Raw genomic sequence first — 23,825 nt, 5'->3', positions numbered from 1 at the left:
AGGCACTAGGCTACAAACCCCTCGCGTCTTTTTTCCCCACCCAGTGAACTTTAGAAAAAAGGAAGATTCCAGGATTTACAGGTTGGTTTTTGTTTCCAGGGCTAACAAAAATCTGTGAATTTGTGACTGCTCATGACTCCAGGTGCTAGGAAGCTTAAAATCCCCCTTCTGGAAAAGCAGGTAGGTCGTTCTGAACGACCAGGGCCATCTAGGAAAACCCCACCCTGTCCCCGAGACACACAACCAAGTGACCCAAAGCCCTTCTTTCCTCCACCTCAAGAGCTCCACGGGGCAAGTGGCTGGAGAAGGGACAGGGACAGAGGAGGCAGGCATGGGCGGGCTGCAGACTGTACAAGACTGTATCCTCCTTCTTTCTGGACTCCGAGTAAAGCACTGGTTTACTCAAGAGCTTTTTTTTTTTTTTTTTTTTTAAACTATTTAAATTTTTTTTTTTTTTTTTTCAACATTTTTTATTTATTTTTGGGACAGAGAGAGACAGAGCATGAACGGGGGAAGGGCAGAGAGAGAGGGAGACACAGAATCGGAAACAGGCTCCAGGCTCCGAGCCATCAGCCCAGAGCCTGACGCGGGGCTCGAACTCACGGACCGCGAGATCGTGACCTGGCTGAAGTCGGACGCTTAACCGACTGCGCCACCCAGGCGCCCCAACTCAAGAGCTTTTTATTTCCCCTCTGCCAGTCCTGTGATGGGAGGTCACAAGGTGAAGGCCACCACCTGGACACCCCCTTGGGAGCCCACAGTGTAGCTGGAGAGAAGAGCAGGCCACACAAAGTGCCGAGTGGTTCAAACAGACTGGAGGTGCGAGGGGAGGAAGGTGGGGGTGAGGGTCACCCTGCCAGGGGTCAGGGAAGGCTTCCCGGAGGAGGTGGGAGGAGTGGGGCCCTGAGAGACAGGTGGAAGTGCAGAGGCAGAGGGAGGAGGGGGAAGGCGCACCGCTTCAGGAACCACACTCCCGCATCTGAGCGTCCAACCAAGTGGGCAGGGGGTCTGGGGAGAAGGCAGAGGCCCACAGCGGATGGGTGTGTGGGAGCTGCAGGGAGGACAGGAGGGAAGCCCCCCACATGTCAGAGGACATGTCAGAGCCCCCCACGTGGCCCCACCGCCTGGGCAGCTCAAGGGGATGCAGGATGCGGACCGTGTCTTCTGGGCGGCCCCGTCCGCTGCAGGTTCCAGGTCGCGCCCCTGGGACTGGGGCCCACCGGCCAGCACAGAGGCCGGCTCCGGCACCCAGAATAATCCAGGAAGGGGCTTCGTGGTGGGGCTGCAGCGGCACAGGCTCCTCTCAGAGGCCATCCAGGGCTTGCCGCACGGGGGCGTCCAGGGAGGCGGCCGAGTGGACAGAGATGCCAGGGGCACCGATGCTGGTTTCCCAGCAGTCAAAGCCGCAGCTGCTCAGGGCCTGCTTCACGGCCTCGACCACCGACTGCTCCAGATCTGGGGAGACGGAAGGCAGCAGGTCACCCCACGCTCGTCTGCTCCCTTCGAGGCTGTTCAGGAAAAGGCCCGGGACAGGTCTTCCCGTTGGAATGTGGAGCCTTGCACCCTCTGGGGGAGGGGGCAGCGGTGGGCACGGAGCAACAGGTAAAGTCACGGGCCCCGAGTCACACGGCCCCGGCCCCACCGCGTACCAGCCGTGGGGCCCCAGACAAGCGGCTTCCCTTCTCTGAGCCTCGGTCTCCTCATTTGGGAAGGGGGCCAGTAGTGATTACTACTCCCCAAGGGTTACTGAGAGGCTTCCATGAGGAAAGGCAGGCAAGGCGCTGGGTACACTGCCTGGTACACGGTACACGCCCCAGAAGTGTTCTCCCTCATCATCGTCACTGACCGTGAACGAGGAGCCAACGGTCAAAGTCGGCTGTAGGCCACAGTGACTTCCTGAGGTCTGGGGCCGCGCTGAGAGCGAGGGGGGTGGTTGGGGCCACTGTGGGCTTACTACAGAGCAGTGGGCAATGGTGGGAGAAAAACAGGGAGGAGGAGAAGGTAAAGGAGGGGAGAGAAAGACCAGAAGCAGGGGGCAAAGGGAAGGCCGCGCAGGCGGGAGCACTGAGTGCCAGGTCCCGAGGGCAGGTGCGGTGTGGTGACCGAGCCGGCCCCGGGTACCGTTACCCGGCCTTGCTCTTTCCCCGGACACTGGGGGGCGGGGGGGGGGGGGTGGCGGGGGAAGAAAGCCCTCGGTTTTGTAGCAAGGTCAGTCCCCATCTTGGCCACATCAAGAGGTGACAGCGGGTGACGACAATGTCCTGGTTATTCCTCAAACCTGTGGGAGACTTGGCAGGTGAGGAGGTGGTGGGGACAGCCGCCATAATGGCGGCCCCTCCCCCAGCCCAGCCCTGTGCCAGTCTTTCTAAAGGCACTTTTCTCCTTGCGTCTAGACAACAATCATAAACTAGCCATCAGCGTCCTTGTTCCACCAATGCAGCAACAAAGGCCCAGAGTGGTGAATTAACTTGACTGAGGCCCCACGGCAGAGGTGAGACTGTTCTCCAGCTTCTCCCTCCTCCCAAGGGAACTGCCCAGGTAGAACCTTTGTACGAGCCCAGGCTGCCAACCCACCCTACCCAGCCTGCTCCCCGGTACCTGGCCTGAGGAGCGTGATGCCACAGCCACCACCGCCCGCGCCAGTGAGCTTGCTGTGCAGTCCATGGGCCATGGTCACCTGGCACAGCTGGTCTAGGGAGGCATGGCCCACGCCGAGGGCGTTCAGATGGTGCTGGTTCATGTCGATGAGCTCCTGCGGGAGAAGGTTCAGTCTGTTCCCACTCGGCCGGCCTGAAGCCAAGGTCCTGTGTCCACCCCATGCGTGTGACAGCCGCCGGTTTGGGAGAGCCAAATGGCTTAGGCAAGCCGGCACCGTGTCCCTGTCCGCTGGTAAAAGAACGTCTCCTTCCCGCGAGACTTCCCATGGGGCTGGGGTGGAGCTGGTGGGGAACACATGTCCCAGGCCTGGCCAAAGAAGCCTCTGGCCACGGTGATTGCTCAGGGATGGACCTGTGACCCAAGCTGGGCCAACCGCCGCCTTCCCAGGGTTTTCTCTGCCTCTGCCCTCGAGCTGCGAAAACTGGTTGACTTCAGAAGCTGCCAGAGTTCTCTCTGCCCTACACACGGCCAGAGAGTGCATGGAAGATGGAGAGATTTCAGACTCGGTTGTTTTGGCCCCTGGATCCAGCTATGCTTGATCCTGCTGGTCTTCCCAGTTATGAGCCAATAAATTCCTTTCCTGCTAAAGCCTGCTTGAGATGGATTTCTATCATCTGCACAAGTCTGAAGCGATACGCCATCCGACAGCGGCCGCGGGTACCAATTTTCAGAATAAGAACTGGTTTCTTATTCAAACAAGGTCGTAAGTGGGGGAAAGAGCTAAATGTTTCTCTGGTTTCTCTGATTTGCATAAAACTCCTGCTCTTCTGAGGCTCCGACGATGCAGGTTGATGAGATAAGAAAACTGATAGCGATCGCAGCCCAGGGACCCCTACTTACATCTCATTTGCTCCATCAGCGTCTGGGCGGGCACCGTGCTAAACGCTGGGGCTCTAAGAACGAGCACCCACCTGTGGTCCCTGCCACAGGCAAGTGAAGAATGTGAGATCGGGCAGAGCACCCGGGGGGGCTCAGTTCAGCCTCCAATTTCAGCTCACATCATGATCTCACAGTGGGTGGGTTCGAGCTCTGCATCGGGCTCTGCGCTGACAGCTCAGAGCCTGGAGCCCGCTTTGGATTCTGTGTCTCCTTCTTTCTCTGCCCCTCCCCTGCTCATGCTCGCTCTCTCTCAAAAATAAATAAAACATTAAAAAAATTTTTCTTTAAAGAATGTGGGATCTGGAGGTGCCTGGATGACTCAGTCTGTTAAACATCTGGCTCTTGATTTCGACTCAGGTCTTGATCTCAGGGTTTGTGAGATCAAGCAAGCCCTGCGTTGGGCTCCATCCTGACAGCGCCTGCTTGGGATTCTCTCTCTCTGCCCCACCGCCCACGCATGCATTCTCTCTCTCTCAAAATAAATAAACATTAAAAAAAAAAAAGGATGTGGGATCTGGAATCAAGGGGAGGGGACTGGGTTTCAGTCCCAGCTCTGCTACTTCTAGGTTCTTGGGCAAGGCCTCTCACCCTGTGCCTCAGTTTCCCCGCTTGTAAAACTGGCATCCTAAGAGGATCGGTCTCCCTGCAGTGAGGAAGAAATCGGAGTTTTTCACATGACACCTGGCCTGAGATCAGGGCTCCGTGGAAGTCAGCTGCTATCAGTACTTTTGCGGTCCTAGCACAGTTATCCCCGTAGGGCGGAAGGTGACTTGCCTAAGGTCACTGGGCTGGTAAGGTACCAAGCCGGCACTGGAAACCGGGTCTGCCCGATGCGAAGCTCCAGTCTACCCCGCCTCCAAGAGCGAGCGCCCTCAGCATTCCTGCTGCCGCCTACTTCTCGCGGCGCGGGGCTTGAGGGTGCGCGGCTCTGCTCCGGGGAACCGGCAGCGCGTGTGCTGCGAGGGTTGCCAATCACGGAGCTGTCGGCCGGGCCCACCTGGCCCTCCTGCCGGGGTGGGGGGGGGAGGGGAGTCCTTCGGGCGCGGTCGGGTCGGCCCTCCCCTGCAGCCCGCCTCACACACCCCAGCACTTCTGACAAACGAGCAGACAGGCGTGATGGCCCGGTGGCGGCCCTGGGTGCCTCTCCCCAGCCCCAGGGGCTGGATGTGAGGGAGAAGTTCTGGGGGCCCGCTCTCTGCGCCTGAGCGCCAGGTGTCACGTTGCCGAGGCAGGTTTCAGACACCTGTCACATTCTGATCCAAAATCTGTCAAGGATCAGATGACAGGTTGTGACACAGGAGAACAGCTCGCTGGTTTGAGCACAAAGCTGTCCAGGAGGCGAGCTGCACATTTCAGCGGCTGCCACAGCCAAAAATACACACAATGTATAATCAACGTGCTGTTCTGTGGCATTCTCCGGGGGCTCAACAGGGTATATTTTAGGCAGTACTCTATCATTATTAATTTCCTGCTCAGGAGGACTGTGTTCCCTCCTTTCTACGTGAAAGGAATTGAAGCCGGCAAGGCAAAGGCTGGGGGACTGGAGGCAGACAGCTAAGGAAATGGGAGCAAAAGCACAGAAACGAGAGCGGGTCGCTGCCCCTGGCCCATGGTGGGTGCTCATTACAGATCTGCTGGCTAAAGAGATAAACCCATAAGTCAGTTTAACACCTGGCACGGCCACCCACTAGTTGGCGAACCTTGCAGAAAGTTGCTCTTGAGGCCTCAGTATTCAGACCTGTAAAACGGGGGCAATATACCCACTTCACAGGGAGGTGGTTATAGAGACCAAGTGCGAAATCATTTGTGAAGAGACTTGGTTTAGTAGCTGCTTCCATTCACTATAGGAGCTGCAGATTCGAATGCATCCCGCGGGACAGAGAGGCACCAGGTGGACCGCAGCAGCTGCAGGTGACGCTTAGGGAGAGGTGGGGACTATGGACAAATGGAGACCCCAGGGCCTCCTCCCGGGGCCTCTTCTGCACCTCCAGCTGACTGTTGCTACCGAGCCTCACCCCCCCGGCCTGCCGGATCCTCTGATTCTCCAAGGGAAGCCAGGTGGCTCTTTAAGGTCGATCCACATTTGCCAGGCCACACGGGCCGTGTCTGAGGATGACCCTGGGCCCTCGGGCTTACTGAGCCGGTGGCTCATCAGGCATGGTAACTGCCTGTCGCCTACCGGGCCTCTTTGCACTCTTAAGACACTCCAGTGAGACCAGCAGGGGTGAAGCTGGGATTCAGACCCGGATCTGATCAAACCCAGGGCGTGAGGCCTCCGCCTCTACACTGGAATTATGCAAAGGGTAGCGGCTCGGGTCACAGGGAAGAAAGAACCATGTTGTTAGAATACGTGTGAGCCAAAGCACGCCGGTGATAAACAGTCACCAAAGGACACAAATGCAGCGAGCAAACATAACGGGAAAGGGATGGCCGTGCAGGAAATGGCTCCTGGACCTCTGGAAGATGGGGTCAGCAACATCCCACCGCGCCTTACGTGTGTGAACCCAAACCTGGCCCGTCGCACTTAGCACGCGCCAGGCACTGCCCTCTGTGCTTTCGACATACTCTCTCCGCGGCTCTGAATCAGCTGGGGAAAGGCGTAAGAAGAAGGCACGCTCGCTGGCCTTGGCATACACGGGACCCCAGGCCCGGGCCCGGCCCCCAGGTTTCAGCTCGGGGGACTGTAAGCGCAGAGGGGGAGCCCCTGCCTCAGGCAGTGGTGTGGGTGAGACCGGGGACCCTGCAGACGGGCTCTTACTTCCAGCACCAGGTAGTGCTCCGGGGCGGGGGCAGCCACCATCTCCCCCAGCATCCGCTCGCACTCCAGGGAGATAGCATCTATGGAGGTCAGCAGGGGCGCCACGATCTCTGGGAACTGGAGGGAGAGCAAGCAAGGGCCCGTGAGGCCTGGGGCAGGGCAGACACTAGACAGCCGCCCCGGCCACGGGAGGAGGGAGGTGTCCCCACGGCCCGCTCCCACCATCTGAGGAAACCCCTTCTCCTTCCCGCCGGGGATCTGCCTTGCCCAGGCCCCCTCACAGAAGCGGGGGGATTCTCGCCACCAAGCCAGCGTGTCTGACGCTCCCTGTGCTGCCTCCCGGCTGGGATGGACACACAGCACCTCCTGGTCTGCCCAAAACCGCCTCCCCCGGTCCCCATCACCCATCCTGCCCCTCCGCTAGCCCATGCGGCAGAGGGAGAGCTCGAGCCCCTAGACCTGGCTGTCGGGGCCCTGCCAGAAACCCGCCCGAGTGAACACGAAGCACCTTAAGCAGCCTGCTCCTGACGCTGGCCACGAGAGCCTTGGTGCTGCGAGGGACCTTGGTGTTGGTCAGCAGGATCCTCAGAGCCGGCGGCCTGCGGGGTGAAGAGGGTCCATGGTGAGCTTGGGACGGAGGAGCTGCGTCAGGGCCGGGGGCACTCCGAAACATCACCCGACCCTGACACAGGAGGAAGCGGAGGCCCAGAAAAGGGGACCTCAGTGGGCTGGGGGGGGAGAGCGAGAGAAGCAGGGTGGGTGGGGGGGGCTCCTGCCGCCAATCATGGATGCGTCTCCGCTCCAGGCCCTGGGCAGTCGGGACACTTTCCTTTGGCTCGTCACTCACCCACTTGACTTCAACTGGGCACCTACCATGTGCTGGGCACATGTGAGGGGGCCTGGCTTCGCCTGCAGCTGGCCGAGCACGCCGGGTTCACAGAGTTGGATGAGTTCAAAGGCACTATGGCCAACAGTACAAGAGGGGGTGAAGGTTCTGTCGTGTGGGCCACCCCAGGCTGCCGGAGTGGAAGAGATTTAGGAAGAAAAGCAACGGGACCTGGGACGGATCACGCAGAGGGGGTGCACGCAGGGTAGGAAGGCACCCAGGGGAGCTGGTATGGTGAACAGTGGGGTGCAGGGGAGGAGGGCAGGCTTGGGTGGCAGGCAGGTTCCCTGCAGGCTGAGCCCATCCTGCCCTGCCTTGATGGCTCCCAGACCCGCTGTCATGGCCCAAAGCCAGATATGGTCAGAGGGAGTCCTTCGTCCCTGCTCGGCTGTCCCAGGTGAGAGAACAGGGGCCCCAGGACGGCCACAGTGAGCTGCCCTCACCCACCTTCTGAGCTTTAGGCTACCTCCTAAAGTCACGATCGCAACCGTCCTATGCCTATCTGTCCCTGGGGACTTAAGGCCCCATTTCTTGTCATCCCAAGCTGCCTTTCAGAGCACCACGGGCCGGGGACTGAGTATTTGGATGAGCTCTGCCCCAAGACAGCTGGAGACAGGCAGACCCCTTGATACCTTTATTCGTTTTTCTTTTCACAACTCGAGACTGTAAAATCCAATAGGGCTGGAAAAGGCTGCCAGAAACCTGCTTGATCTCACCGCCCATAAGCCCATGAAATTAATATCGATTCCCAGCCTTGGAGGCCGGCTCTTTTTTTTTTTTTTTTTAACTTTACAAAAGATGAACATTCTATTTGCCTTTTCTTTTCCCCTTAAAGACAAGCCGTTTCTCAAAAGGGCAGCGTTCTGGGAGGCCGCATCTTGATCCACTTTGCAAACAATGCATTTTTTTTTAATAGAGAAGCACCATGCGTGGTTTGGGGGGAAAGGGTTCCTCTTGAAGCCACTGGCGGGATTAATGTGGAGTCTGGCCTCCCGGCTTCTCAGAGAATCAGCCATCTGCTCACCGTGGCGCCCCGCAGCCAGCAGTGAAGGTCGGTTTGCTCTGTGTTCCCATCCGTCGGGGCGGGAGGAGTTGGAACACTGTGTCTTCATCTTCCTTAGACAAGTCCTCTGCGAACAGGCGGCTCCTAGCGCTGCCGGCCCCACTAAAACCCCAGGCTCTGCGGGCATCTAGAGACCACCCAGGCTGTGCTCCGCGAGTGCTTGTGCGTGCTAGGCACGGCTAACCCCTCAATCTTATCTCACCCCCGCCCTCCCTGGGTGCTCGCTCCTCTCAGCCATCCTGGCCCTGTGGCTGCAGCTCAGCACGCCAGGCACATTCCTGCCTCAGGGCCTTTGCACTTGCATTTCCTCCGCCAGGGACCCACCTCACTCTCGTGTTCCATTCAGGTCTCTGCTCAGATGTCGTTTCATCGGGGGCCTCCCCGGATCATCCCATCCAACAGCCTGACATGCTCTCGTGGAACCATCTGTTCATTGGTTGTCTCCTCCCAACAAAGTGTGAGTTCCGTGAAGGCGGGACTTTTTGTTCCCCACTGAGGCCCCCAGCACCCAGCACATGGTAGTTGCTCAGTCTCTGTGGCATTAAGTTTGATCTCAGCAGAGAGCAAAGCACTCTACAGGTGCCGTTTCTGATTCTGGGCTCAGGATCCTCGTTATATAAACGAGGAGGCGTGTGCCTCAGGAAGAGCGACTCACTCAAGAGCACCCGGCTCAGTGGGGTGCCTGGGCGGCTCAGTCGGTTGGGCGTCCAACTTCAGCTCAGGCCGTGATCTCGTGGCTGTGAGTTCGGGCCCCGCACCCGGCTCTGTGCTGACAGCTCGGAGCCCGGAGCCTGCTTTGGATTCTGTGTCTCCCTCCTGCTTCCCCCCTCCCCCATTCATTCTCTCTCTCCCCCTCTCTCTCTCTCTCTCCCTTAAGAATAAACATATATTAAAAATAAATAAAACAAAACAAAAAAGAGCACCCAGCTTGAAAGTGGCAGAGCTGGGCCCGCAGACCCCAGAGCCTCTGTCCGCCACGCCACCACCAGCTGGCCACCGGCTATGCCTCGGGCCCCCCTCCTGCCTCCTCACTCATCCCCTCATTTCCCTCCAGTAGAACGTACACGTGCCCACACCACCACGTTAGCTGGGGCCCAGTCGGTGCTTAGGATATAACTAGCCCTCAGGAAACACTGAATGAGACGTCACTGCCCCCTGTGACGCCCAGATCTGTCGTCCGACTTGTGACACCCCTCGCTGCTATCCGTGGCAGCTTCAGGGCATTCATATCATCCTCTGGGTATCTTCGTGCCGAGGATCACAGCCGTGCCTGCCTCCTCCGGTGGGCTGAGCCCCGCGGGCAGGCCTGCGTCCGGTACCTCAGAGTCCAGCGGGGACTCCTGACGTCGCCGCACGGGGAGTCAGTCTACGTGGCAGAGCCGGCCCCGCCTGGGCCCCAGGCCCCACTGCCCTGACTGCACAGCAGCCGGAGCAAGCTGGTTCCACTTTCCTAAACGGCCCCGCTTCCTCCTCTGTGCAGAGTGAAGGCTGTCACCCAGGGGGATTCTGCCCTCCAGGGGACACTGGCAATGTCTGGAGACATTTTTGGCTGTCGCAACTGGGAGACAGGGGAGGCGCTACTGGCATCTAGTGGGTGAAGCGCGGGGATGCCGTTGAATATGCCAACCATGCCGCACAGGGCAGCGCCCGCACTATAAAGAATCGTCCGGTCCACTACGTCAATGGTGCCAAGGCTGAGAGACCCTAACGCAGAACCTCGGAAAGGCAGGCGTGGCTCCTGGAAGCCAAGAGAACTGGGGCAGAAAGTTCCCGGAGGTGCAGGTGGAAGTGACGCGGCACATCACGCCAGGTCAAGGAGCCACTCCTTGGCCCAGCTGGCGAGGGCCACTTGGCGTGGCCCAGCTGGCGAGGGCAGTGGGCCAGGACTTGCTGCCCGTGGGCCGTGAGGACCGCCCTCATCACCGTGGAAAGGCCCGCCTGGGTGGCAAAGTGCCCTGGGACACCACCTGACTCCATCGAGGGCTCAAGGAACTGCCACCTGCTCACCCTGAGAGTCGCTGCCCGCACGGGACATTTCCACTCTGAGTCCAAAGAGAACACAGCATGCTCTATTTTAACATGCATGCTTGTAGTTCCGATTGCTCCCGAGGGAGGGGGTAAGGGAACCTGGGAAACGGGCTGAGAAGTTCTCAAATGTCACCCCTGCTGGAAGCCTCTCACGAGCCTGAGCCCTGGCTCTGCCTCGAGTGCCCGACTGTGGCAACCCTCATGTTCACCTGCAGTGGCTTTGTGTGCGTGTCTGCTGGTCCCCCCCTACCCGCCCCCACTCTCCTCCCACCCTGCCCCGCCACCAAAATTGTGTCCCAGACTCATTTTTACATCCCTAGACCCTAGTACAGTGTCCTCGGGAACACAGGAAGATATCAATTCTCATTTGCTAAATGCATACACTATCGAATGAATGAAATGAACGACGACCCAGGGGTCTGGGGGAGCAGCCGCTCTCTGGAAGGTGAATGGCACGGCCACGCATGACTTCTCCCTCTAATCTCTTGGCAATTTAAGAGCTGCGGTACAGAAGGCAAGAACAGGGTGTCCTCATGGCCCACGGCCTGGGAGGGCCTCACAGGGGAGGGGAAAGAAAGCCAGGGGTGCCTGGGGGGCTCAGTCAGTTAAGTGTCTGACTTCGGTTCAGGTCATGATCTTGCAGTTCATGAGTTCGAGCCCCACTTCGGGCTGTCTGCTGTCAGTACAGAGCCCGCTTCCGATCCTCTATCCCGCCACGATTCTCTCTTTTGCTCTCTGCCCCTCCCCCTTCTCAAAAATAAACAACAACAACAACAAAAAAAGCCAGAGATGCTGCCCCACATGTTACCGCACAACGAGACAGAGCCCCCCCCCTCCCCCAACCGACGACGCGATGAGGCAGCCATGCCGGGAGGGGCTGCCCTACCCCAGAATTACCTCTTTAGGTGCGAAATCTTTCCTTGCTGGTATCGGAGTGCTCCCCCTAAAGAGAAAAAGCAGCGGGTCAGAGCTATGGGAAAAGCTGTGTGTGTCTGCCCCTTGGGAGAGGAGCTGGGCTTGAGTGGGTAAGAGTTCTGCCCCATCCGGGGAACAGGTTAAACCCTTGTTAACTAGTCATGCCAGCTTCGGTCACAAAAGGTCCCGGGAGGGCACAAAGGCACTCCGCGCTCCGCCAGGGAGCTTGCCCTCCCTCCAGGCTGCCCGGCCTCGTGCCACAGGCCACGTGGTGAAGGTGGGCCCAGGACCGTGGCCGGGTCCGGGAAGCCAGGATCCCACAGCAGCTCGTGTGACTGCCAGGCGCTACGGCCGTGACTCTGCAGCTGTACTGTGGCAACCCTCATGGGGACCTCACCACACCTGTAGCTTCCCGGGCCCTGCCATGACCCCCCCAGGACCCCCAGAGGTCTGGATTCAGCAGGTGTGAGGCAGGACCCTGGAATTTCTCCCCTCCCTCACCCCCAAGCAGGAAAACACTGTTTTCCTCGGAAGCCGCTGATTTCATTCATCCAACCCAACAAAGCCTGAGCGTCTACAATGGTCACAGGAATTTATAAAATAATACAAACACAGAAAACTGGCCTGCGGCCGCACCTACCCCAAACGCTGACAGCATTGTCTACTCCGGAGGGGTTCCCGTGAATCACTCTCTCCCCCTGGAAGGCCCACTTGTTAATTAATTCCAAGTCCTCCACTGTCCACCTGAAGAAGACACACAAGTCCGTCTGTACCTCGGTGGAGAGGGGCGGCAAGGGCCGCTGAGGCAGCAAGGGGCGGGACCACACGAGCCAGGAACAGGAGAATAGTCTAGAACCTCTCCAGCTGCAGAGCCATCTCCTGCAATCCCCATGAAAACCCTACAGGGACAGTACAATTACTATCCCCTCTCCTACGGAAGAGGAAACTGAGGCACAGGTGGGTCAAGTAGATCCCCGTGCTGTGCACCGCTACATCAGAACCACATCAGTTGACTGGAGCCCAGGTTCTCAACTACCGAGCTTTATGGCGCCAACAGGACGTACTCGTTTGTCCGATATTTACTGAGCATCTACTGTGTGCCTGTCGCTAAGCTCACGGTAGGGAACGAACGAGACACGGCCCCCAGCCGCCTGAGGCTTGGCGTCTCATGGAGAGGGGACGCCAAAAGCAATCGATATTTAACTACAACCCCCAGGAGGGGCAGTGCAGGCTGGATGGCCTGTACCCCATCCGGAAAGGGAGAGGGCCTGAGGGACAAGGGCGCGGTCAGCAAGGCCAGAATGTGTGGGGAGAGCATTCCAGACCGGGGCTGCACAGCACCTGCAACTGTACAAGAGCCAGACCTTTCCAGGAACCGAAAGGCAAGCGTGCGAGACAGAGAGGGGGCAGCTGGACCCAGCCCGGGACCTGGCCCTCTCCGCAAAGGTGAATCTTCTTCCCACCCTGTGCACTGCTCATCCTCCGGGGGCTCAGATTTCCAACCCAGTCTTCACAGGAGACCGGATTCCGGTCTGATTCCAGCTCTGTCTGATTTAGAAATGCTGGGCAGGGGTGGGGCCTGCTCTCACCAAAAGTCCTAGGAAGGAATGACTGGGCCTTCAGGGGTGGCGGGAGACCTGAATGTTAAGGAATCAGCGTGAGAAAGAGCACACGCACGTGCACGCACACACACACGTATACACACACACACACTTATGCACACACACATATACGAGTCACCCATGCCTTTTGAAAATTAATTAAAAATTTTTTAATGTTTATTTTTGAGATAGAAAGAGACAGAGCATGAGCAGGGGAGGGGCAGAGAGAGAGGGAGACACAGAATCCAAAACGGGCTCCAGGCTCTGAGCTGTCAGCACAGAGCCCAATGCGGGGCCTGAACCAATGAACTAACTGTGAGATCATGACTTGAGCTAAAATTGGACGCTTAACCGACTGAGCCACCCAGGCGCCCCTGCACAGTTTTCACGCTTCTAAATCAAGAATGATCCTATTCCAGAAGATTATCAGAAATAATTTCTGTTGTGTATTGTTTCCTCATTGTATGTTAACATTTCTTACGGCTATTCTCTTTTGTTATGTGAAAAACACTTCCTTCCCTCTCTCTTTTTGATATTTCTTCAAAACTTTATTATTTAAAAAAAACTTTTAATGTTTATTTATCTCTTAGAGACAGAGCATGAGTGGGGGAGGGGCAGAGAGAGAGGGAGACACAGAATCTGAAACGGGCTCCAGGCTCTGAGCTGTCAGCACAGAGCCCGATGCGGGGCTCAGACTCACGAACTGTGAGATCATGACTTGAGCTGAAGTCGGACACTTAATTGACTCAGCCACCCAAGCACCCCGAAAATTAAATTTTTTAAAAAAGTTTTAAGTAGGCTCCACACCCAATGTGGGGCTCAAACTCATGACCCTGAGATCAAAAGTCACACACTCCACTGCCTGAGCCAGCCAGGGACCCTCACCCATGCCTTTTGAAAGGCAGAGCTGGTCTGTTGGCCCATATACACGAGTCTGTTTAAGGGACCCAGGGTAAGCAGGCCTTCACTGATCTAGGTTATAATCAGTGATTAGCACATGGTAACGAGCACCATCTTATCACAGAAGCACCAAACGTCAAGGCTGGAGGGCCCCCTGAGGGACCGTCAGGTGCAGCCCCTCACTTCTAGATGAGGAAACAGAGCCCAGAGGAGAAGAGGGGGTGGCCCCACGCCCTGCAGCAAGTTAGCAGGCACACCTCACTGAAATCCCTGAAAACCATCACCTTGTGTTACCTCCAGGTGCGCCTCTCATCACCTACCGGATTCTTCCCCTGCCAAAAGCCGCCTCCACCCCACCCCTCCTACTCCTCTCCACCCACAGGAACCATCCAGAGCGAGTCTCAGGAGTGCTGACAGACACATCACATCACGAGCCCGCAGATCCACTGTGGCCACGAGGATCAAAGGGACCTTGGGGCTCAGTCTGAATCCAGCCGTATTTTAACCTCCGTGACTCAGAAGAGAAATCATTGGCCGTGACAGGGCAGCCAGGGGGGCCTGGGCTGCGGGAAAAACCACTGCCTTTCCAGGGCAGAGGGAGAAAGCCTCGATTCAAAGCCAAGCTCTGGAAGAGGACAAATGTCCGAGGCTGCAAGCTAGTGCAGTGTGTCCGCTCTGTGCCCCTGCAGCGGGCGTGGAGGGTAGAGGAGCGGTGCTCTGGGAGGAAACACGCAGCCACGCCCACCGTGCACCAGCACCGCGTAAGCAGCCTCTTCTGCCGGCTACACCAGGAGACAGACAAGGCTGGCGGTCCGCCCGACACCACACATGGTTGGGACCCCAGGCCCCCAGTGGGAGGGCTCCCCTGCGCTGTGTGGGCCCAGGATGGACTGTAGTTTCTCCAGATGCAGCCCCCAAGTGGCAGAAACGGCTGCCAGGGACACTGTCCTGACGAGCCTCGCTGACTCCGCGAGACCTGCAGAGGCAATGCTCCCTCCGTGGAACAAGGTCAAGGGCTCCTAAGAAGCGAAATGCCTTAATAATAATAGATACTCCCCCGGGGCGCCTGGGCGGCTCAGTTGGCTGAGCGTCTGACTTCAGCTCAGGTCATGATCTCACAGTTCGTGTGTTCGAGCCCCACGTCGGGCTCTGTGCTGACAGCTCAGGGCCTGGAGCCTGCTTCCGATTCTGTGTCTCCCTCTCTCTCTGCCCCTCCCCCGCTCATACTCCGTCTCTCTCTGCCTCAAAAATATACATTAAAAAGAAAATTTTTTCAATAAGAAATAAAAAAAACACTCCTCCTGTGTTTATGTCTTGACGTGTTACACTTTTTTTTTTTTGCACAACTGTCTCGTAAGACCCAGCAATAGTGTCCTTAATGCTCTCATCAGCTTTTTACAGAGCAAGACACCGAGGCCCTGAGGGGCGCAGCAGCACGGCCGAGGTCCCGCAGTGAGACAATGGCAGAAGTGGGCCCAACGGCTCCCTACATCCGGGCTCAGGTTCTTTCTACCATATCACGGGCACTCGAACCCCAAAGAGGCAAGGTAGAGGTGAGGGTAGGGGAAGGGCAGAGAGGTCAGGCTCTGGATTCAGACCGCCCGCGTTGGTCGCAGACACCTCTTGCCTCACAGGGTGGCGGGGAGTCCTCAGGGAGAGAACCCACACCGGGGTGTGGTGCCCGGGAAGGACAATGACGAGGGCAAGGGCCGCGATTACCTGCTGGCAGGCTCGCCGTCCTTCAGCGGGTTTGGGATCTCCTCGCACGCGGTCAGGAGAGCGGAGGCCACACACACTGAGTAGGTGGCACTGGAGCCCAGGCCGGCCCCAGTGGGCAGCTCGGACCACACCCTGATGTCCAGGCTGGGCAGGGTCCTGAAACACAGTGGGGTGCAGGGCATGACTCTCCTGAAGGGTGGCGAGGTGCCGACGTCGCCCAGGACTGGACGTGGGCAGGGCCTGACTCCGAGCCTCTGGCCAGGTTTCTGGACTCGCGGACGTTTCCCGACCCCAAAAGCAGCCCTCCGGGATTGTAGGAAGTCGTGGTGAAGCAGACAACTTGGTAATAAATACCAGAACCACCTCCCTCCTGAACACACCGTTCCCTCCCGAGCCACCAACCATTTCTCTAAACTCCTTCCTGTTCCCTGCACAGGCTCTTTCGTGGCCCCGCTCTCTCTGTATCCCTGCCTGGGATAGCTCTGCACCTCTTTAGCCCCCAGGGAAACTCCTAGCCATCCTGCAAAACACTTCTCAAATGTCACTGCCACCGTGAAGCTTCCGCTGGCCACCCACAGAACCCATTCCTAGCTCCCCTTGACGATCTCCACTACGTAGCCTTTCTCCACCACTGCCTCATGTTGGCGTGCTGTGTGCTCACGGGACCCTCCTCCTTCCTACCGGCCAGCAGTGCCCCTCTGTGTGTAACACGGGCCTGTTTTCTACCACTGGAAAGTTCCGAATCACTGTATCTTCTGTGTATTTCCCCCAAGCAAGGACTGTCAAATTTCGTGTCCTGTGGTTTCCATTAAGGAATTTTCCCGTCTTCCAAATATAAAACCATAAGGCCGAAGCTGCCTTTTCAAACTACACATGCCCACCCCGCTCAGATCAGATTCTGAAATCTGCACCCCTTCCCCGAAGGGGACGTGCCCCACTTAAGTTGAAAATCCCACGCGGACAGCAAGAGTGGAGGCGTTTATGAATGGGCCCTCTGCACCGTGCCTGGCCCCCAGCGTCTGCTGTATGAGTGACGAGCTGCCCCCTGAGGCTTTCCCTTTGGGTTTGAAACAGAAAATAATTATACTGAAACTCACCGTGGGCTAGTTACAGAGCTAGGCCCATTTCATATATCGTATTTTCAATCCTCCAATAGTTTTCAGAGGAAAATAATAACAGCTAACGTTTCTCAAGCTACGTGCCAGGCTCTGAGTCAAGCGCTTTAAATAAATAAACTCATTTAACCTCCCAAGAAGCCTACGAGGTAGGTATTATTACTACCCCCATTTTACAGATGAGGACACTGAGGACCAGGAAGGGTAAGAACCTCAAGTAAGCCAGTAAGTGGCCGCCGTGGGATGCGAACCAACGCCATCTGACTCTCCATGACCACGTGACGTGGCCTCAGTGGTGAGCTGGCCTCCCTGAGGGCAAATAACCCAAATCCTATCTTCAGGGGTGAGACGGACACAGGTGTCACTTTGCTGATCACAGAGTTTCCCTGGAGTCTGCGGGACGAGCAGCAGGGGTGCCTCTGTGGACACAGCGCAGGAGAAGCCACGTGGTTCGGGAGTCCGGCTTCGGGTCTGCTGAATCCAAGAGGCCAGAGGAGGCAGTGGGGGGTTGAGAACGTAAGTGTCAGAACCCAAGTCAGCGGGGCTGATTCCCCAGCCCGGCCCTCAGTGTGTTTCTGAGTTTCATTCCTGGGCCAAATGAGGGCGCCCCTCTCAGAGCTTCCTAGGAATGTTAAAAGCAGACCGTCCATCGAGGGTCCAGCCTGGCACCTGGTGCATGCGGCGATGGCAAATGGCCATGGTCACCGGAACCCCAGAAGAAAGCCCCTGTGCTCTGCGGTAGCCAAAGCTACAGAAACCCTTGCCTGCTGCCCCGGGCGGGCTGAAGCAGGGCTCCCTCCCCGGACCACGCACGCACCTCTGCTTCCGGCAGATGCACAGGTACAAGTAAAGGAAGGCCAGCACGGCCGCACGCGCGGGGTCGGCACAGTCCTTGGGGAAGGCTGCCACCTCCTCCAGCTTCTCCACTAGCTCCGCGGTGGGTGCCGAGGCGTCACCTTGCTCTGTCGCAAACAAGCACACGTGGCTGGGTGAGAGGGCCTCAGGTGCTTTTACAGACAACAGCACGCAGAGGACCCAGCGGGTCACGAGAATCAGAATCTGACAGACACGGAGTCACGGTCCGAGCACCAGGGCCGAGACCACCACCAGCCTTCAGGTTTTGCGGGCAGGTGGACTTGAGTTTGGGTCCCGACTGTACCATATGCTGGCTTTATGGCCTTGAGTGTGTGACTCAACGTCTCTGATCCTTAGTCTCCTTCCTTGGTAAACGAGATCATGACAGGACCTCCTCCAAGATAAACTTAAATAAGGTACAGGAGACCCTTAGCGCGGTTCCTGGCATACAGGAAGTGTTCAATTAACCGTAGTTTTTGAAACATGCATACACACACAAGGCGAATGCTAGCTCGATCTCTCAGAGGTCTGGCTTTGACCTCCACAGAACAAAACCCAAACCACGGGCAGTATTAAATTATTCCCCAAACGTGTCCCTCTCCCGAAACATAACCTGTGAGGACAGGACGCTCAAAACCAGAGAACGTGAAGTGCTGAGGTTTGCTTGGGCAGCCGGGAGAGGCCAGATAGCAGTTTCTCTCCCATGTGTGGGGGGGCTGTGCCACTTTCCTCCGAGAGCCTGAGCAAGCCTGACCGGCTTACCTTGACAAACCACTCCCTGAGTCACAGGTCAAATTTTAAAGTAAACAGAAAAAGGAGCTTGGTGTGCCTGTGTTAGGAAACTTTAGGGTGAGGCACTCATTAAAAGGGCTGTGGGCTAACTGAAATAATAATACATTAAAGGCAGCTCAGCCAACGGGCAGTGTTACTGAGGGCGCAGACATTTCAGAGCTCGGTGAAGGAAATGGAATAACTTGTTAAAGTGGTTGGAGAGTGGGGCACCTGGGTGGCTCACTCGGTTAAGCCTCTGACTTGAGCTCAGGTCGTGATCTTGTAGTTCGTGGGTTCCGGCCCCGTGTCGGGCTCTGTGCTGACAGCTCAGAGCCTGGAGCCTGCTTCGGATTCTGTGTCTCCCTCTCTCTCTTTGCCCCTCCCCCAGTTGCCCTCTTTCTCTCTCAAAAATAAACATTTAAAGAAATTTAAAAAAAAAAAGAGTTTGGAGAGTTGAGAGAGATCCGGGTCTGAATCCTTTCTGCATCACCGACGAAGATGTGCGACCTGAGCCACTCGACCCCCGAACCTCGATTTTCTCCTCCATATGATGGGGATGGATCCCGCCACCTACTTCCAGGGCAGGCTGGAGACTTCTAAGAGTGCTGATGTATGTAACACACTAGCCCAGTGCCTGGCACCCACGGAGATGCCCAGTGAAATGTTCACTGTGTTTGTAACTATCGGGAGGCAACCAAAGAACACTGAAAGACAAAGATGGAGGGGCCCTGCAGTCTAATAGAAAACGCGCGTCGTGCACCCTGCTCCTTTTTCTCCTTGGGGAAGTAACTCACACGCCCTCACGGACTACACTCAGTGTCCCGGCCCTCGCCCGCCTCCAGGCCTGCCGGATCCTTGCAGCAACCTTCCCAGGCAACACGACTCTGCCCACGGAGGCTCAGGGGGTTTGAGCGACCTGTTGAGGTTCACACAGGCAGGCAGGGGGGGGTCTGGCACGTGGGCCAGACACCTGCCTGCTTCCATCAGTGCTACTGACACCCCAAAGCAGCAGCCAGCTCCCGGGGGACATTGCGAGCCTGGTGGGGGATGGTCTCGGGCACCACAGAAGGCAAATCCCACGCTGCTCTGGATGGCTGCTTTCCGAGGCCTGCTTCAAGGTAGCAGTTGTTTTCAACTGACAGTGTCCCTAGAATCACCCAGGGAATTTCTTTCTTTCTTTCCCTTCTTTTTTTTTTTTTTAATGTTTATTTATTTTTGAGAGAGACAGAGAGAGACAGAGCGTGAGCACAGAAGTAGCAGAGAGAGAGCAGGAGACACAGAATCCGAAGCAGGCTCCAGGCTCCGGGCTGTCAGCACAGAGCCCGATGTGGGGTTCGAATCCACGAACCGTGAGATCATGACGGTTTGAGAGAGAGAGAGGGAGAGAGAGAGACAGAGCACGAGCAGGGGAGGGCAGAGAGAGAGAGAGAGAGACAGAATCCGAAGCAGGCTCCAGGCTCTGAGCTGTCAGCACAGAGCCTGATGGCAGGGCTCGAACCCACAGCCCCTCAGGTGCCGCCCAGGGAATTTCTTTCAAAATACACACACCTGGTCCCCTACCACCTCTACCCCTTTTCAATAAGAGAGAGGCAGGGCCAGGAATCCGTCTGTATTGTTAAAAACAACAACAAAATCGTCTCCAGGGGTTCTCAAGGCAGGACTGGCTGGAAAATGGGGGTTTTCACCTGTTCCTTCACCCCCTACAGTATCCGGGAGTGGCTTGCTGTGGACTGATTGTTACAGGGGACAGGGAGCAGGCAGGAAAAGACCATTGGGAGGACTCCCACTGGCCCCACTCTGGCTCAGAAACACTGTACCCGACAATGGGACAGCAGCCCAGCGAGGAGATAGCAAACTGAGAACAGAAAACACCCTCCAGGTTTGGTGCAGGGGGCGACCCTGCTGATGAAAAACCTTGCCTATGAGGGGACACAACATTCACAGTATTATCGAAAATCAGCACAGGGGTCTTTATTTATTGGCATGGAAAGGTATCAGGCCTGATACCCTGAAGGGGGGGTAAAACCCACACATTTCTGGAAAGTCTGTATGGCCTGATCAGATTTTGGTTAGGGAACAGATATCCTCCTACCTCTCTCAATCTAACTATCCACCTGCAGAAAACAGTCCAGAAGGATTAATACCAAAATGCTCACCGTTGTCACAGGGGCTGGCTGAAAGGTCAGTAATAGATTTTTTTTTTTTAACTCACAGTGGTTTAATATTGACTCTGTTTTCCAATTAATAACCATGCTACTTTTATTTTTAATGATTTTTTAAAAGTTTATTTACTTACCTTGAGAGAGAGAGAGCATGCATGTGCAAGCAGTAGAGAGGCAGAGAGAGGGAGAGAGAGCATCGAGCACTGTTAGCTCGATCCTATGAATTGTGAGATCATGACCTGAGCTGAAATCAAGAGTCAGATGCTTACCCGACTGAGCCACCCAGGTGCCCCATTATTTTCTTTAAAAAAAATTTTTTTTTTAACATTTTTATTTTTGAGAGAGAGAGAGAGGGAGAGAGACAGAGCATGAGCGGGGGAGGGGCAGAGAGAAAGAGAGAGAGAGAGAGAGAGAGAGAGAGAGACAGAATCCAAAGCAGTCTCCAGGCTCTGAGCTGTCAGCACAGAGCCTGATGTGGGGCTCGAATCCACGAACCATGAGATCATGACCCGAGCTGAAGTTGGATGCTTAAACAACTGGGCCACCCAGGCACCCCAAGGTGCCCTATTATTTTTAATGATTTTTAAAAAAATGTTCATTTTATTTTTGAGAGAGAGAGGAATAGAGACAGAGCAGGGGAGGGGCAGAGAGAGAGGGAGACACAGAATCCGAAGCAGGCTCCAGGCTCTGAGCTGTCAGCACAGAGCCCAAGGCGGGGCTCGAACCCACGAACCGGGAGATCATGACCTGAGTTGAAGTCAGCACTTAAACGACTGAGCCACCCAGGTGCCCCGGATGATTTTCAATTATGCAAAACGCCACTACCTTCTCTTTGTCAAAACCATCCTCCAGAAGGAAGGCTCACTTTGCCCACTCAGACCTTAGGACCCTCCCAGCGGTATGTAACCATCACCAGAAGTAAATTTTCCTAGTCTTTTTCCTATGCACTTACATACCTGCTGATACCTAATCCGGGTCGTCCCTCAGATACATCCTGTTTGCATCTTTTGTTTTTTCACCCAACAACAGGCCTTCACAATCAGTCCACCACAGCCCGCATACATCCAGTGCATCATTTTATGCTCTTGAATTTAAAAAAATAAATAAGAAGGGGCACCTGGGTGGCTCAGTCGGTTGGGTGTCCGACTTCGGCTCAGGTCATGATCTCGCGGTCCGTGAGTTCGAGCCCCGCATTGGGCTCTGCGCCGGTAAGCTCGGAGCCTGGAGCCTCCTTCGGATTCTGTGTCTCCCTCTCTCTCTGCCCCTCCCCCACTCACACTCTGTCTCTCTCAAAAATAAATAAACATTAAAAAATTAAAAATAAAATAAAATGAATAAGTGAAGCTAATTTTATGGCTCAAGAGAAAAAAGAACACCCCCAGAGTGGCTAGTCTCCGGACCCCTCAGGGATAGCCTGGAATAACTACCCAGCCATGTGTTTCCCCTCTGTTCAGGACCCCGGCTCTTCCCACACCTGGTTCCTGCTCGCTGCACTTACCCAGAAAGCTCGTGTCCTGTAGCTGAAGCCTGGCCACATCCCAGACCCGCTTGATGCCAATGTTCGGTAGGTCGAGGCACACTTTCCCATTGCTGTGGGGCTGAAGCCGGAGGAATGTTCTTAAGTTCACGGCCACCGCCAACGCTACCTGTAGGATAAAGGGCAAAAGCAATGAGCCTGAGCATGGGTGGCAAAGAGTATGGCTCCAGTCTTAGAAACAGGGCTCAGTGTCAATGTGCTGAGGAGAGACAGCAAATACTGGCACGCAGGGCACGCCCACTCATGCCCTTGGCAGACACTGCCGATCAACCTTGGCATGCTCTCCCACTAGGTGGCACCGGCACTACCAATCAATTAGGAGTTAGCATCAACTTCTGTTTGCCCTCTCCATGCAAAACTTCAGAGGTCCTCCACACCAAGGAATGGCTTCCCCATCATCACCATGTCATCCAAATAAATGTAAGTTAAGAACATGAAGAATGACGGAATGGAGAAAGCATGAGCTGTGGGTTCAGACAGACGGAGGTTCATTCCCGGTTCTACCCAGGTGTACGGGACCTTGGTCAAGCGACCAATCCTCTCCTAAGCCTCAGCTTCCACATCTGCAAAATAGGATAATAAAAGTTTAACCTCCGAGGGCAGTCCTCAGACTTAAATGAGACAATGCATGTTTCAGACTCATCTGCTGGATCCTACTCATTTTCCCCATTTCTGAATGTCGGGGTGCCCCAGGGCTCAGTGCTCCCACCCCTCTTCTTCTCCACCGAAGCCCACTTTCCAGGTCGCCTCATTCCACCTGCACAGCTTTACCTTTCAGCTTTGTGCTACCTTACTGAGGCCAGAGGAGCCCTTCAGTGGGGGTAAGCCCTGTCTTTTCCCTGCCTCGCTGGGGAAAAACTGACCTCCTCTCTTAGATACCCCTAGGCTATGCCTCAAGACTTCTTTTCAGTTTAAGATTAGGGTCAGGGAGAAGAGGTGCCCAATTCTCAAAGACTCTGGGGGCCTTTACTTTGCCGTGGACCACAGCATGCTCTCCATGAAGAATGACTTTCCCTGGAGCAGACACCAGCAGGACTTCTGACAACATAGCTAGCTCCTGGGAATCCTGAAAGAAAAAGCCAGAGAGAGGATGAGACATCCCCAGATCTCAGAGATATTAGAGAATACCCAGTTCAAACTCATCATTCTAACGAAAAAGGCAGCTACCATCCAGCACTTCCTATGTGCCCCAAAGACTGCGCAGTCCACTAGGCACATCAGAAAGACCTGGGTTCAAATCCCAGCTCTTCGGCTCCCCAGGGAGGTCACTGTCTCTAACTCACTCAAATGGCTAAAAACCTTGGTTCCGTCCTATGTTATATTCGGACAAGAACTGCACTTACCTCAATGGGTTTTGGAAAGCTTAAGTTAAATAATACAAGAGGACCACTTGGCAGCGTGGGTCCCAGCTTTAATTATTACTACTATTGAGGCTAGAAATTTAAATGAAATCATGGAGTAGAAGGAAAGCCTTCCTGGACTTTTAGGCTGTTTCCAATACGTCACGACTATAAATTGTAGGCTGCAGAAAACAGATGTCAAGCCCCTTCCTGCATGCACACTTAACCGAGGATCTCTACAACACAGAGTCCTAGGAAGTGACTTGCTGGGTCTACAGGTGTGCGCATTTTAGATTTTCTAGAAATAATAAAAAATTACCATCCATTTAAGGCCTCAATTACCTCCATATGATAAGACCCGAGCCGCACTATGAGCTAAGTGCCATCGTGATCCCCGTTTCTTAGCGGGGGAAAGTGAGGCTCGGAACCGGGAGACCTACTGCTTGCCCAAAGCTCCAAATCCCTTCAGATTCGAGCTCACTAACCGCTCGGGACGGATTCTCAGAGTCGGAGAAACCAAGCCAGAGAAGCCGGGAGCCCGGCCCAAAGTCTCAGCCTCAAACCTCGCGCCCCCAGCCCCGTGAGCCCAGGCGCTCACCTGCCTCGGCGGGACCGGTGAGCGAAAGCCAGAGCGGCTC

General features: G+C 55.8%; 1 protein-coding gene across 2 annotated transcripts; it reads right to left on the bottom strand.

Annotated features, from left to right (window-relative positions):
• Positions 1–1,223: 1,223 nt before the first annotated feature.
• Positions 1,224–23,642, bottom strand: MVK (mevalonate kinase). 2 transcript variants are annotated; one of them, XM_042910157.1, is made up of 11 exons: positions 23,530–23,638; positions 22,818–22,913; positions 21,809–21,956; positions 17,340–17,484; positions 15,408–15,563; positions 11,828–11,931; positions 11,170–11,215; positions 6,804–6,894; positions 6,296–6,412; positions 2,599–2,752; positions 1,224–1,455 (listed from the first exon to the last, which is right to left on the bottom strand). In XM_042910157.1, the coding sequence occupies exons 1-11, from the start codon at positions 23,533–23,535 to the stop codon at positions 1,304–1,306; spliced, it is 1,215 nt and encodes a 404-aa protein (XP_042766091.1). In that variant the 5' UTR covers positions 23,536–23,638; the 3' UTR covers positions 1,224–1,303. The 2 variants fall into 2 exon arrangements, with proteins under 2 accessions (XP_042766091.1, XP_042766092.1); XM_042910158.1 differs by having other exon boundaries at positions 1,324–1,508; positions 23,530–23,642.
• Between the last annotated feature and the right edge of the window lie 183 nt (positions 23,643–23,825).

The sequence above is a fragment of the Panthera leo genome, chromosome D3 (assembly GCF_018350215.1).
Source record: "Panthera leo isolate Ple1 chromosome D3, P.leo_Ple1_pat1.1, whole genome shotgun sequence".
In the NCBI taxonomy this organism is placed as follows: Eukaryota; Metazoa; Chordata; class Mammalia; order Carnivora; family Felidae; genus Panthera; species Panthera leo.
This window is presented reverse-complemented; position numbering and strand designations above follow the sequence as displayed.